This window comes from Pyrus communis, chromosome 2, assembly GCF_041283825.1.
Source record: "Pyrus communis isolate YQ-2024b chromosome 2, ASM4128382v1, whole genome shotgun sequence".
NCBI classification, from domain to species: Eukaryota; Viridiplantae; Streptophyta; class Magnoliopsida; order Rosales; family Rosaceae; genus Pyrus; species Pyrus communis.
The window spans coordinates 4,255,654-4,269,956 of NC_142566.1; the positions used below are offsets into that span (position 1 = coordinate 4,255,654).

General features: G+C 38.3%; 1 protein-coding gene across 2 annotated transcripts; it reads left to right on the forward strand.

Annotated features, from left to right (window-relative positions):
- The first annotated feature begins 2,635 nt into the window (after positions 1-2,635).
- LOC137747216 (serine/threonine-protein kinase VPS15) lies at positions 2,636-10,858 on the forward strand. 2 transcript variants are annotated; one of them, XM_068487283.2, is made up of 11 exons: positions 2,636-3,145; positions 3,437-3,559; positions 3,659-3,704; positions 3,793-3,953; positions 4,662-4,741; positions 4,982-5,087; positions 5,391-5,567; positions 5,664-8,810; positions 9,513-9,757; positions 9,837-9,936; positions 10,380-10,858. In XM_068487283.2, the coding sequence occupies exons 1-11, from the start codon at positions 2,873-2,875 to the stop codon at positions 10,554-10,556; spliced, it is 4,635 nt and encodes a 1,544-aa protein (XP_068343384.1). In that variant the 5' UTR covers positions 2,636-2,872; the 3' UTR covers positions 10,557-10,858. The 2 variants fall into 2 exon arrangements, with proteins under 2 accessions (XP_068343384.1, XP_088538221.1); XM_088682095.1 differs by having other exon boundaries at positions 2,731-3,145; positions 4,662-4,756.
- The last annotated feature ends 3,445 nt before the right edge of the window (positions 10,859-14,303 follow it).

Below are 14,303 nucleotides of genomic sequence, written 5' to 3' on the forward strand. Positions count from 1 at the left end.
ATTGAAATTCTATACCTAGATGCAATTGGTGCTTTAATCTACTTGGCTCAATACACTAGACCTGACAAGGCACTGAACCTGACATCTTCTTCGCTGTTAATCGTTTGGTTAGGTACAACAATGAGCCTACATGCAGACACTGGAATGGTGTTAAAGATTTTCCACTACATCAAGGGTACGACGAATTTGGGCTTGTTCTACACCCATGAATCCTCTAGAAGAGCCACCATCTTCCTCGGTCATCAGATTGATTCTTGTCGACGACTTCATTAACTGTTCTACCTTAACTGCTGAAGATATGATGCGAAGTGTTGTTTGAGTATTTACACACTCAAGGGGGAGTGTTGCAGTCCTATTAGATTATGATTGTGTAAATCTTAGTGTATCTAGGGATATCTTAGAATATTCCCTTTGGTAGATATTATCCTATTAGAGTTGTAATCCTATTAGGGTGAAGATTTAATCTATCATACTACTATAAATAAAGGCACATTGGGGTGATACAACACACACCTTAGAATTACATCTCTCTTTTATCGCTGGCCCTCTCCTTCTCTAGTCCTAAATATAATTCACTAAGTTAGGCCTACAACAGATACAAATATGTGTAAGAGTAATTTTTTAAAATAAAAAGAATAAACGTTCCAAGTAAATAATTATAAGAGTGTATTCAATTGAGATTTTAAGGATTTAAATGGATTTATAAATTCACGAATTTTGATGGAGTATAATTTATTTGAGATATTCCATGCAAAATTTTGATTCGATTCATTCGAAATCAGGTGAAATTTGTGACTTAAACTATACTACGAAATATCTTTGATTTTGTCAAAATTTTCAATTTTTTTAAAATTCTTTAAATTCAATTGAATACACTGAAATTTCTAAACATTTTAATAAACTATCTTAAAATCTTGATTGAATACAAGTTAAATCTCAAAAAATTACTTCAAATTATAATTAAGTGTTAATCTTAGTTTACCACCTTGAAGTTTTGCAATTCTCAACATTTGGTACATAGAGTTTTTTTTCATCCCAGAGTCATACCTCAAGTCTTAATTTTGAGACAGTCTCATACACCCGTTAAGTTGCTGTTAAGTCAGCCGTTATCTGGTGACGTGGCGCCTACGTGGATACTGACTGAGTACCACTTGTCAAAAATTTAAAAAAAATAAAATTCAAAAAATAACAAAATTAAAACATTAAAAAAAAAGGTGTGTTATCCACACATCCCATTTTACTTCTTACACATCCCTTGATAATTTTTGTCCGTTGATTTTCTTCAATTTATCTGATCCGATGACCAAAAATTTAAAAGGTGTGTGAGAAGTAAAATGGGGTGTGTGGATATCACACCCCTAAAAAAAACATTAAAACATTAAAATTGAAAACCTAAAAGCTTAAAAAGAACCCCCAACATCGTCTTCTATGATGAGGATGGTGAAGCACCCAACATCGTCCAGCTCCAAAAGGTCATGGCGAGCAAGTCCAAGATCTATTTCGCAATGAATCTGGTCCACGGCAGCGAGCTATTTCCATAATCTCTTTCCGCCATCAATTTCTGCTACAACAGTGGCGTCTACCATCGGGATCTGAAGACGTCACCGAGGTCATGGACTCTTCTTGGTTCAAAGAATTTGTTTCTAAAATCGTATGGACGAAGCCAGGATCTGAAGTCGTCGTTTTGTCCCAATCCGGTCGGGGTAGTCGATCGTAAACAGCTCATTCACCATGGCAGCCAGATCCTAATCGTCAATTACCATCGTGGCCATGTTCAACACGCTGAGGGATCTTCCAGAAGGCATTCAGATCTGGATTGCCGTAATCGACGGCTATGGCAGCGAGAGGGTTGGTGAAGGAGATGACTATGGCAGCGAGATAGGCGAAGGATAAGATGTAGGCGGTGAGGAAAGTAGAGGATATGGGTTCACAGTGTGGTGGGTGAGTGAAAAATGACAGCTTGGGAAGCTTTGGGAGTGGGTTGTCAAGGGGAGATAGGGATGGCTGGAGAAGGTGTACGCAATAAAGAATGGAGGTTATAATTTTTTTCTTCGGTCTCCTTGCTGGCAAAAAAAATATTTTTGAATTTTGAATTGGGTTTATATGTTTATGTGGGGTCCACAGTACCACATTTTTGCATAGTCATCATCCAGTCAACTGCCACGTCACGTTTTAACAGAGCTCTTGACAGAAAGACAACGGAAGTATGAGATTGTCCCATAATTAAGACTTGAGCATAACTCTGGGAGACAACGGAAGTATGAAATTGTCCCATAATTAAGACTTGAGTATAACTCTGGGATGAAAAAAATTTCATGTATCAAATGTTGAAAGCCACAAAACTTCAAGATAGTAAACTGATATTAACCCTATAATTAAATGGAGGCAGATTGTTTGCCTTCCTGTTTGTGTGCCATTTCCATCCCCTCCTAGTTGTGCGATCACGGTTAAGCCACGTCAACATTTTATATTCCTATTGTTTTTTATCTTATTATCTCTATAAAAAATCAATATAAAATATTGACATGGCTTAACCGTAACCACACAAAATATAGGAGAGGATGAAAATAGCACCCAAACAGAGGACAAACAATCTGCCTCCTAATTAAATACCCCTAAATTTATTTTAAAAATTATCATCCCCCATATAGTCCGACCCTCCTGATTTGACTCCGAGACCCGCCCGACCCCCTCATCTTCTTCTTCTTCTTCCCACTCCCTCCAACCTGCAGAAATCCTAAGCTCTGAATTCCCCATTTTCTCTCATTCAATTAGTTTAGGTGGTTGCCTGCTCCCAAAGTTTAATGTTAAAACCTACCTTGAAAATTGAAATTAATTGTGAGATTGAGAGGCAAAGGCAGAGGGAAAATCGATGGGGAACAAGATCGCTCGAACGACGCAAGTGTCGGCGTCGGAGTACTACCTCCACGACCTACCATCGTCCTACAACCTGGTCCTGAAGGAGGTTCTAGGGCGGAGCCGCTTCTTCAAGTCGATTGAGTGCAAGCACGACGAGGGTTTGGTCCTCGTCAAGGTCTATTTCAAGCGCGGTGACTCCATTGATCTCCGCGAGTACGAGCGCCGCCTCTTCCTCATCAAGGAAACCTTCCGTGCTCTCGATCACCCTCACGTTTGGCCCTTCCAGGTCATTTTTCCATTTCTTCTTATACTTTTGGTTAGCATAAACACGATTAATCAGTTTCGGCAAAAAAACAGGATTAATCAACTTTACTTTAGTGTATTACTATAAGCATATAACCTTAATTAATGGTAAAACTCCTGGGTTTTCGGTTTTGCTTGGAAGCTGATGTTTTCATGTGGGTCTGAGTTGTTTTGATGTTTCCGAGTGGTATCATATCATACTTTGATGTTTCCAAGTTTATAAAGAAGCCAACTTTTTGAGTACATGGTGGCCCCTACTGTTTTCTTCTTGCAGTTTTGGCAAGAGACAGATAAAGCAGCTTATCTTGTAAGGCAATTTTTCTTCAACAATCTGCACGACCGGTTAAGCACCCGCCCGTTTCTCAGTCTAATCGAGAAGAAATGGTTGGCCTTTCAGGTCTTCTTTCTCACCCTCTATCTGTCTGTCTTCCTTGATTTATAAGTTTGTTATGTTTATGGTTCCTCTTAGAGTTTTGTTTTGTGGTTGTTGGTGTAGTTACTTCTTGCTCTGAAGCAGTGCCATGATAAAGGAATATGTCACGGTCAGTTCAGTTTTATTCAGGAACTTCACCAGCGTTATTTTTTCAATGTCTTAGTTATGATGGTTTTCTTTTCTATTTGTCGTCTTAGGTGATATTAAGTGTGAGAATGTGTTGGTGACTTCTTGGAATTGGCTCTACCTTGCTGACTTTGCATCTTTCAAACCCACCTACATACCATATGACGATCCTTCTGATTTCTCTTTTTTCTTTGACACCGGAGGAAGAAGGCTTTGTTATCTTGCTCCTGAGGTTCACTTTTCTATCTCTCTTCTGTATTCACTTTCTTTCCATTTATCTGCAGAGGAGGTGCACACTTTATCCATTTTCTCACTTTTTCTTAAGTTGCAATCGGTTATGTAATTATATGCATACAACATGAACATATAGGTTCATAAAAGGGATATTGTAACATCCCACATCGCCCAGGGGAGTGATCCTTATATGTATATTCCCATCTCTACCTAGCACGAGGCCTTTTGGGAGCTCACTGGCTTCGGGTTCCGTAGGAACTCCGAAGTTAAGCGAGAAAGGGGGCTAGAGCAATCCCATGATGGGTGACCCACTGGGAAGTTGCTCATGAGTTCCCAAAAACAAAACCGTGAGGGAATGGTAAGCCCAAAGCGGACAATATCGTGCTACGGTGGTGGAGCGGGCCCGAGAAATGGTGCGCCCCGGGCCGGGATGTGACAGATACAGCTTGCAGTCATAAGATCCAGCTTGATCGGAGTGGGTTTGTGAAATTGATAATGTGCCTGCTATCCTGCTACAAAATTTGAGCAGTTATACAAATCCCAATGTAGTACGAATTATAGTAATATGTATTAGGAGTCAGCTGAGAAGTTTCACTTCTAATTTTAAGAAAGTTCTCAACATTACCGTTACTAACCAGTCACGATATATACTTTCGTAAATAAATTGTTACATTATTAAATTTCTTCATACGCCTTCATTTTTCAGAGATTTTATGAGCATGGAGGTGAGATGCAGGTTGCACAAGATGCACCATTAAGGCCATCTATGGACATATTTGCTGTAGGGTGAGCTTTTGTTGAGTTAGGATCTCTCTTTTCAGACACGACTGTTTCATTTTGATGTCAAATTTGAAGTTGAAATCTCAAATATAGGATGAAAATGGTATATTTCAAGTTTATTGATACATTGTCAAAGTTACAGTGGGGGCGATTAGCCTGAATGAAATTGCGCTCATGCTTAATCATGGCCATTATCATTATTATTTTCTTTTGAGATGCATCATCATATTCATGACATTGTTTTAGATGTGTAATTGCTGAGCTTTTCCTTGAGGGACAACCACTGTTCGAACTATCTCAACTTCTTGCTTATCGTAGAGGGCAATACGATCCTAGCCAACTTCTTGAAAAGGTACTCTCTCTCTCTCTCTCTCTCTCTCTCAATACTAAGTGTACAATTCTTTTTGAGTTTCCATCACATCTCTTCCCATAATGTATTAAATTACTCTTTATCATGTCGCTTCTCTAGTCTTGAACCTTATATTTTAGCCAACCCTTGGTTATTATATTGCATCTTGGTTGTTCTAATGTGGCTAACTGATGTACATGGCTATGCAAATGACTGCATTGTGTGGTGGAAGCTTTCTTCACTTTCTTCAAGTTGACTGTGAATATTGTTGGCCATCCTATCAATTTATATGCGCAATGAATGCAGATACCAGATTCTGGGATTCGCAAGATGATACTTCATATGATTCAGTTGGAACCGGAGTTGCGACATTCTGTTGATAGCTACCTTCAGGAGTATACAACCATTGTTTTTCCAAGTTACTTCTCTCCATTTCTGCATAATTTCCATTGTTTCTGGAATCCCCTTCATTCAGATATGAGGGTAAGAAATGTTGGTACATAATATTTAAGATTCGCACTTCATACTTTTTGGAACTCATGTTAAAGTGATAATTTACTTTGTCATTATTGTATGTAGGTTGCACTTTGCCATAGTGTTTTTCATGAAATACTTAAACAAATGATGAGCAGTAGGTCAACTGAGGACACTGGAACGGGAGTGGGAACTCCTTCAAGTGCCCATGGCATTAGTGGTAGAACTTCTCAGGAAGCAGTTGTAATGCAGAACAAGGGTTTGACAAAGGGATCGTTTACAAAGAAAGAAGAGATGGGTAAAGGCTTAAAATGTGATCAATTGGAACTTCTTGGCGATATCAATACCCTTCTTCGGGATGTTAAACAAAGTAATAATTATTCTGCTACCAAGCCAATGCTTAACGATAATCCCAATTCTGCATTTTCCCCGAATCTTGGCAACTATGGCATGCAATCTCCTGGTGAATTACTTCAATCTATCTCTAATGCATTTAGGAGAAACGATCATCCTTTCCTGAAAAAGATTACATTGAATGATTTGAATTCTTTGATGTCCAAGTATGACAGCGAATCAGATACCTTCGGCACACCGTTTCTGCCGTTACCTGAAAACAGTATCAGATGTGAGGGCATGGTTCTGATTACCTCGTTGCTCTGTTCATGCATACGTAATGTAAAATTGCCTCATTTAAGGAGGAGGGCCATACTTTTGCTGAAATCCTCTGCCTTGTATATTGATGATGAAGATCGTTTGCAACGTGTAATTCCATATGTTGTTGCAATGCTTTCAGATGCAGCTGCAATTGTGCGTTGTGCTGCCTTGGAGACGTTGTGTGACATACTACCTCTAGTCCGAGATTTTCCTCCCAGTGATGCAAAAATTTTTCCGGAGTATATTCTGCCAATGCTTTCCATGCTTCCGGATGATCCAGAAGAAAGTGTGAGGATATGTTATGCCAGTAATATTGCTAAGCTTGCGCTAACTGCTTATGGCTTCTTGGTTCACTCAATGCGCTTGAGTGAGGCTGGGGTACTTGATGAATTAAGTTCTGCAAAAAAGCCACTGGCATCATCTAGTGAGACATCTGGTCAACTTGCAGTGTTGAGGAAGTCTATAGCTGAGGTCATTCAAGAACTTGTTATGGGTCCAAAGCAAACTCCAAATATTAGGAGAGCACTCCTTCAGGACATTAGCACCCTATGCTGCTTCTTTGGCCAGAGACAGAGTAATGACTTTTTGTTACCCATTCTCCCTGCTTTTCTGAATGATCGAGATGAGCAGCTGAGAGCAGTATTCTATGGGCAAATTGTATATGTATGCTTCTTTGTGGGTCAAAGAAGTGTGGAAGAATATCTATTACCTTACATTGAGCAGGCTGTAAGTGATGTAACAGAGGCTGTAATTGTCAATGCATTGGACTGTTTGGCCATTTTGTGCAAAAGTAGTTTATTGCGGAAGAGGATACTTCTTGAAATGATTGAGCGTGCATTTCCATTGTTATGCTATCCTAGTCAATGGGTAAGAAGGTCAGCTGTCACTTTCATTGCAGCCAGTAGTGAAAGCTTAGATGCTGTAGATTCCTATGTCTTTCTAGCCCCTGTTATTCGACCCCTACTCAGCAGACAGCCAGCATCTCTTGCTTCTGAAAAGGCTCTCCTTTCGTGTTTAAAGCCTCCAGTCTCAAGACAGGTTTTTTACCAAGTTCTAGAAAATGCAAGGAGTTCAGACATGTTGGAAAGACAGAGAAAGATATGGTACAACTCTTGGCCTCAGTCTAAACAATGGGAAAGTGTTGACTTACTTTATAAAGGGGTTGAGGAACTGAGTTCAACAAGGAGCTGGCCAGACAAGCAACAAAATGCCGAAAATCATAAACTTACTGGAAAGGCCTTGCAACAAGGAGAATTAACTGAATGTGATGATGGCGAGGCTAAGTTGAGAAGTATGGGAAGCGTTACACGCTCTTCTAGCACAGTTGACATTCATGATCCTTTGTCCTCTGAAAAGTTGCAATTTTCAGGGTTTATGTGGCCACAGGGAAGTTATGTGAATAGCTTCATGTGCGATAAATCATCTGTTGGCATACCATTATACTCCTTTAGCATGGACAAGCGAGCAGTCGGAGGTCCTCCTACAACATCTGATTCTTCTTCACAAGTGAATTCTGTAGGAATTGGTGCATCAGCTATGCCTTGGATGGATCCAGTAAATAAATCATTTAGTTTGGCTAGTTCTGTTCCAGCACCCAAGTTTGTGTCAGGATCATTCAACATTGGCAATGGTTCCAAACAGTTCTATAGAGTAGTACATGAGCCAGATGGTAGGGATAATGATCAAACAGCCTTTGGTAATAGCAAGCTTCAAGATATGGGATTATCTGGCACTACAAAAGGTGCTATTCCTGCGGAAGATGCATCCACTGCTAGTGATCTAACAGGAATGCCATCTCCTTCACGAAGTTCATCAATTCCAGACTCTGGTTGGAGGCCTCGTGGGGTGTTGGTTGCTCACCTGCAAGAACATCGGTCTGCTGTCAATGACATAGCCATTTCAACTGATCATAGCTTTTTTGTTAGTGCGTCTGATGATTCCACTGTTAAGGTATGGGATTCAAGAAAGTTGGAAAAGGACATATCATTTCGGTCAAGGTTGACTTATCATCTAGAAGGAAGCCGTGCACTGTGCAGTGCAATGCTCAGGGGGTCTGCCCAAGTCGTGGTAGGAGCATGTGATGGCATGATACATATGTTTTCTGTTGATTACATCTCCAGGGGACTTGGTAATGTTGTTGAAAAGTATTCAGGTGTTGCTGATATCAAGAAGAAGGATATCAAGGAAGGTGCCGTATTGAGCCTGTTGAATTTCTCAGCGGATAACTGCACAAATCAGATGGTTATGTACAGCACCCAAAATTGTGGGATCCATCTTTGGGATATAAGGCTGAATACCAATTCATGGACATTGAGAGCAACTCCTGAGGAGGGCTATGTGTCTTCGCTGGTAACAGGCCCCTGCGAAAATTGGTTTGTGTCAGGATCTTCGAGGGGTGTGCTTACTCTTTGGGATATGAGGTTCCTTATTCCTGTAAACTCATGGAAGTATTCTTCTGTTTGCCCTATAGAGAAAATGTGCCTGTTTCTTCCTCCACCAAATGCCTCTGTGTCTGCTGCTGCAAGGCCCCTTATTTATGTTGCGGCAGGTTCCAACGAAGTTTCTCTTTGGAATGCTGAAAATGGAAGCTGTCACCAGGTACACACAGAAATCATCTCCTATAAGTTTTCTTAGATATCAGATATGGATGGTGCTGGAAAAGTTAGATGATAAAATCGTACGCATAGATTGCACTCCCCTGGTTGTGCTTTATTCAAAGTAATAAAAATAAAGAAAACTGAAAGCAAAAACCAGATCTTATTTTATAGAGACAGAATTTAAGAGAGGCAGATTGTGTTTTCATCCATGCATTCCCCTTTGGTATGAAATTGAAGGATTGCTGGTTTTACTCTGCGGTTTACCAAAATTTTCTACTTCTTTTCTTCAGACTAGCTGAATGGTAGTATATTAGTTTCTTGTAGTCCAGATTTTTATTTTACTGACTCCTAATGACTTCTGGAATGAGACCCTTGATTCTCCCTCGCTCACGTAAACCACATTTAAAGTAATCAATAGAATGCAAAAAACAGAAGGGTGCTTAAGATTTCATTATGCAAATTTTTACTTTGGACATGTAATTTGTTGTTAAGAAAAAGGTTAAATTTGTTTAGACTACTATCAAGTGTCTCTTGGCCTTTGGATGCTTTGTTCAGCCTTTGGGTTTTATCAAACGTTTTAAATGCTTGTTTTTTTTTTTTTTTTCTTTTTCTTTTTATTTAATTTTCATTGCGTACACAAGTCCCTCTTTTCTGTTAGGTCTACCTTCATAAGTTCAAATGTCTGAGATATTTTTTCCTGCAGGTGCTGAGAGTGGCAAATTACGAAAGTGATGCTGAAATATCTGAAGTTCCTTGGGCCTTGGCTAAGTCATCAAGTAAAAGTTCCAAACCAGATCTGAGACGGAATGTCAATCCCCACTACAGAGTTGATGAACTAAATGAACCCCCTCCTCGTCTTCCTGGCATCCGTTCATTGCTACCCTTACCTGGAGGTGATTTGTTAACTGGAGGAACCGACTTGAAGATACGTCGATGGGATCATTACTGGTTTGTACACAAGTTCATTATCACTTTATTGGTTTACTGAAGGGTTTGTTATCTAATTGGCCTTATTCATATATTGCAGTCCTGATCGAAGTTACTCTATTTGTGGACCAAACTTGAAGGGAGTCGGAAATGATGATTTCTATGCAACAAGATCTAGCTTTGGCGTGCAAGTTGTGCAGGTATGATTAGTCAATTGTATTAGTCATATATCTACGAAATTAGGTGGGGTAGTCAACTATCCCTGGGTGGAAGGGTATGATGACTGATGAGGTCGATCTGTAGATTATCCATGCAGAAGCTAGTTTTTCTTTTATTCATTTAACTTTATCCTCCTAAAACCAGAGCTAAACGACTTGGTAGTTTCAAAGAACCTATGGGTTTAGAATATTCTTTGGGGAGGGGAATCAGGCAATAGAATTTGCTTTCTGTTATTATTTTTCTTTTATTAGCCGCTCCAACTTTATGTCACGGGTCACTGTTCTATTGTGTCCCTGGTTGCTGTATTTGCGTTGTAACAAGTAGGACACTAGATCAGTTGCTAAGTTGAAGAAAGTTGTTATCATTGTAACTTGGTACCCAGATTTTTTTTTTATTCTTAAATTGGTTCTTGTTTTAAATACAGGAGACGAAAAGACGACCTCTAACATCGAAGCTGACAGCCAAGGCAGTTCTTGCGGCTGCTGCCACTGATTCTGCTGGCTGCCACCGCGATTCAATCCTAGCATTGGCCTCGGTTAAGCTAAATCAGAGACACTTAATATCAAGCGGTAGAGATGGGGCAATCAAGGTTTGGAAGTGATTGACAAGGTGATAGATATTCCGTTGTACATACATAGCACAATGCTAGTGCAGTTGTACATTATTATTAATCAAAAGCTTAGACTCATCCCATTATAACAATTGCCTAAGCCCTCGTCGTATGTATGTTCGTGTCATACCGTGTTCGATTGGTATAGTTTGCACACATGTAAGAATGTAGATAGGGTCAGTCAAATTATCGACGGACGTGCCTCCTTTCGTTGATACTTGCTGTGGAATTGCGCATTACAGGATCATGTAAATTTTGGCATTAGTTGTGAATCCAAATTCAAGTTTTATTCACATTTACTGTTGGACTGCACATGGACAGAATATGGTTTCGATGATACTGTTTCGTGCCTTCTGCATGCAAAGTTTGAAATTTGAGATTCATATGGTAAGAATGTCCTACTACCAGTCTTGTTCTCTTGGGGTGCATTTATTGCACCGGACTATCTCGAACTGAATTAAACTCAGAGACTAAGCTAGATTGGCTTAGACTAGACTAAACTGGATTAATTAGTGAAACGTTTGGTCCAGTATCGGACTAACAAACAAATAATATTTTTCTTTTCTTTTTTCTTTACCATTTTCATTTTTTTTTTTTTTTGGCTCTGACCTTTACCATTTTTTAGAACACATTCTCCATTTTTTCCATGAAAAGTTATCCTCACAATCCAGAATCATCGTTTGCTCGAATGGGTTCTTCTGATAATCACTATGTGGAGCCTTTGCAACCACAACTTCATCTCAATCTTTTGCACATCTTCACAAATTCGCTCGAATCAGAAAACCCAGATTGAATCGCAAATTCACTTGAATCACAAAACCCAACTTCGCTGGAAGTGCAAAACCCATATTCGAATCACGAAACCCAAACTCAAAATGCAACCTCCAAACTCAATTTGCAAATCCAAAATTTCGTTCAAAGCTTTGCAACATTTGCAAAAATCAGTTTCCACATTAGTTTCTGCATAAATCAGTTTTCACCCACAAAATCGAGTAAAGTAAATGATTGAGAGCACAAGATGAGGAAGCAGGCCCTCCAGAGGATGCGACTTGATTCAGCGTTCTTCGAGTTTCAAAACGAACAGACGAAGAGATCCTGGGTTCGCGAGTATAAGCGACGGCGACGCGAGCAGACGAAGCAAGCAGAAAGATGAGAGAGGACGCGACGAAAAGAAAAGAATGGGATGCAGCGAAGGTCTTAGCAACCCCAGGGTTTTTTTTTGGGGGGGGGGGGGGGGGGGGGGATTGGCTAAGACCTCCTAGTGAAGGAGATAGTCCGCGCGAGTCCAGCTTTAATCTCACTTAACTTAGTCCGTGTACGTAACAAACACGAGACTACACTAATGTCTAATCCTATCCAATCCAGTGAGAGTTAACGAGTCCAAACAAACGCACTCTTAGATTCCATGATCTAAAGAAATTGTGGTCACCCATTGTTCGATCTTAATGCAACGATAAATAGTTGTTTAACTTTGTTACTGTACTTTTTTCTGTACCATTGGGTTAAGATCGAACGATCAATGATCACAGTTTCTTGAGCCATGGGGTCTAGGAGAACGGGCCTCGTCCTTTTACGCAAAGCATTTTTTTCATGGTTTGGTAATGCAGCAGCCATCCTGATCTGAAATTTTCACAGCGGAAACACATGCAGCCTCGTGATATGTTTACTTTTCAAAGCTCTGTAGAAGGAAAATTACTAAACCAGATTGAAAATATTTGACTTATGGTGTCCTGTGGAAGCCAATTCATCTTCCGCAATTATACTTGCTTCTCGGTAAATATGCCGAACGTTCGTAAGAATTCTTAATGAAATTCTTAGCATCCTCACGGACGTTCGGCATATTTATCATTATGGATGCCAAGAATTTCATTAAGAAATTCTTAATGAAATATTTGACTTATGGTGTCCCGTGGAAGCCAATCCTCCAAGGGCATCTTAAATGGCTTGTAAAAGTTGCTTTTACATTTCATTTTATATTTTCGGAAATTTGTGATTTTATTTAATTTTCTCTTTTACTAACGAGGCTCGTCTTCTAAAGATGCAAGAAAAGATATAAATTAATATTTATGTTTACATTTTCTAACCAAATTGAGTATTTTGTATCCCGTCCATTAGAGAACTTTCAGGCCAACAAGAAAGTAAAATGCTAATTTTAAGGTGCCTTTTTTTTTTCTTTTTTTTTTTTTTTAAATTTATTTATTATTTTTTAACTCGGCTGAATAAATCAGCTCCAATTTGTAAACTCAATTGGGCAGGATGTAATTGGAAAAGGATGCCAAACTAAACCCGATCATTTATTGAGTTTGGTTTGGATGGCCACACCTCTGCTCTAACCCAACCCAATATGAGTTCAACTCAAAATTCACTCGTGCACGCCAAACCAAACCTACCTAATTTATTGAGTTTGGTTTGGATAATGGTATTGTTTTATAATCTAACCTATGTTTGGAAGAGAGAAATAAACTTGAAATTTGAGTAAAAGTCAGAATTTATAAATTGGCATGCCCCAATTCCTTTGTTTAGATTCATAAACATAGAAATTTAGAATTTCCGTGTGGAAAAAAAACTTAGAATTTGGGACCTCCAATTCCTAAGTTTAAATTCCATGTAAATAAGTGTCATTTCCTAATTTCTATGATTGAGTGTTTAAAAATAACAAATTCCATATTCAATTCCATTTTTCTTTTAGGTTAACCAAACAAGAAAATTCACAAATTCTAGAAAATAAAATCTCGTCGTTTTAATTACCGTCATTTTAAAATTCGTTAATAATATTACATTTCTTCATCCAAACAATAGTGTAATTCCACATTTGCATGGTTAATTTTCCTATTTCGTTTTGCTTTTAAGTAGATAATGAACTTTTGAATTGAATTCTAAATTCTAACAATATATTTGGATGAGAGAAATAAATTTGAAATTTTGACAAAAATCATAATTTATAAATTGACATGTACAAATTCCCTTGTTTGTTTGGTTTTATAAACATATAAATTTAGAAATTTCTCATGGAAAAAAACTGTAATTTGGGACCACAAATTCTGAAGTTTAAATTCAATGTTGATAGGTGTCATTTCCAAATCCTTATGAGTGAGAGTTAAAAAAAAAAAAAAAAAAAATTTGTCTTCAAATTCATTGTTGGTTTAAGTTAACATACAAAAAAATTCACAAATTTTAGAAAATAAAATTACCTCATTATTTTAGTCATTTTCAAATTCATTAGTAATTTTAAATTTCCACATCCAAACACAATATAAATAATTTATAGATTTGAATTTCACCTTATTCCTTATATTTGATTTAACTTTATAAATCTTGCAAAATAAGGTGTGACATAATTGAACATTAGTAAAATTTCTCATTCAAACACAATGTACAAATTTTATAAATGAATTTCACCTTATTCCTTACATTTGGCTTAACATTTATAAATCTTGCAAAATAAAGTGTTACATAATCCAAACATGATAAAGTTTGCCAATCCAACCCGACCCAACTCAAGGAACTTGAATGGGAATGAAGATCCTCTTTGTGAGGATTTCGAGAATTCTCCAATCACATCCGTTCATCATACATCGTGCGATCAGAAATTATTGTAATTTTTTTTATTTAAAATTGAATATAATTAGTACCTAACGAAAATAGACTGCACAATGTACGATAAACAAATGTGATTGGAGGATCTTCGGAATCTTCACAATGAGGATTCGGAGAGGATTCTCATTCCTGAATGGAACC

Coding starts and splice junctions, on each gene's coding strand:
- LOC137747216 (XM_068487283.2), top strand. CDS start 2,873: ATGGGGAACAAGATCGCTCGAACGACGCAAGTGTCGGCGTCGGAGTAC. Junction 3,705..3,792: donor TGATAAAGGAATATGTCACG/GTCAGTTCAGTT, acceptor TTGTCGTCTTAG/GTGATATTAAGTGTGAGAAT. Junction 5,088..5,390: donor CTAGCCAACTTCTTGAAAAG/GTACTCTCTCTC, acceptor CAATGAATGCAG/ATACCAGATTCTGGGATTCG.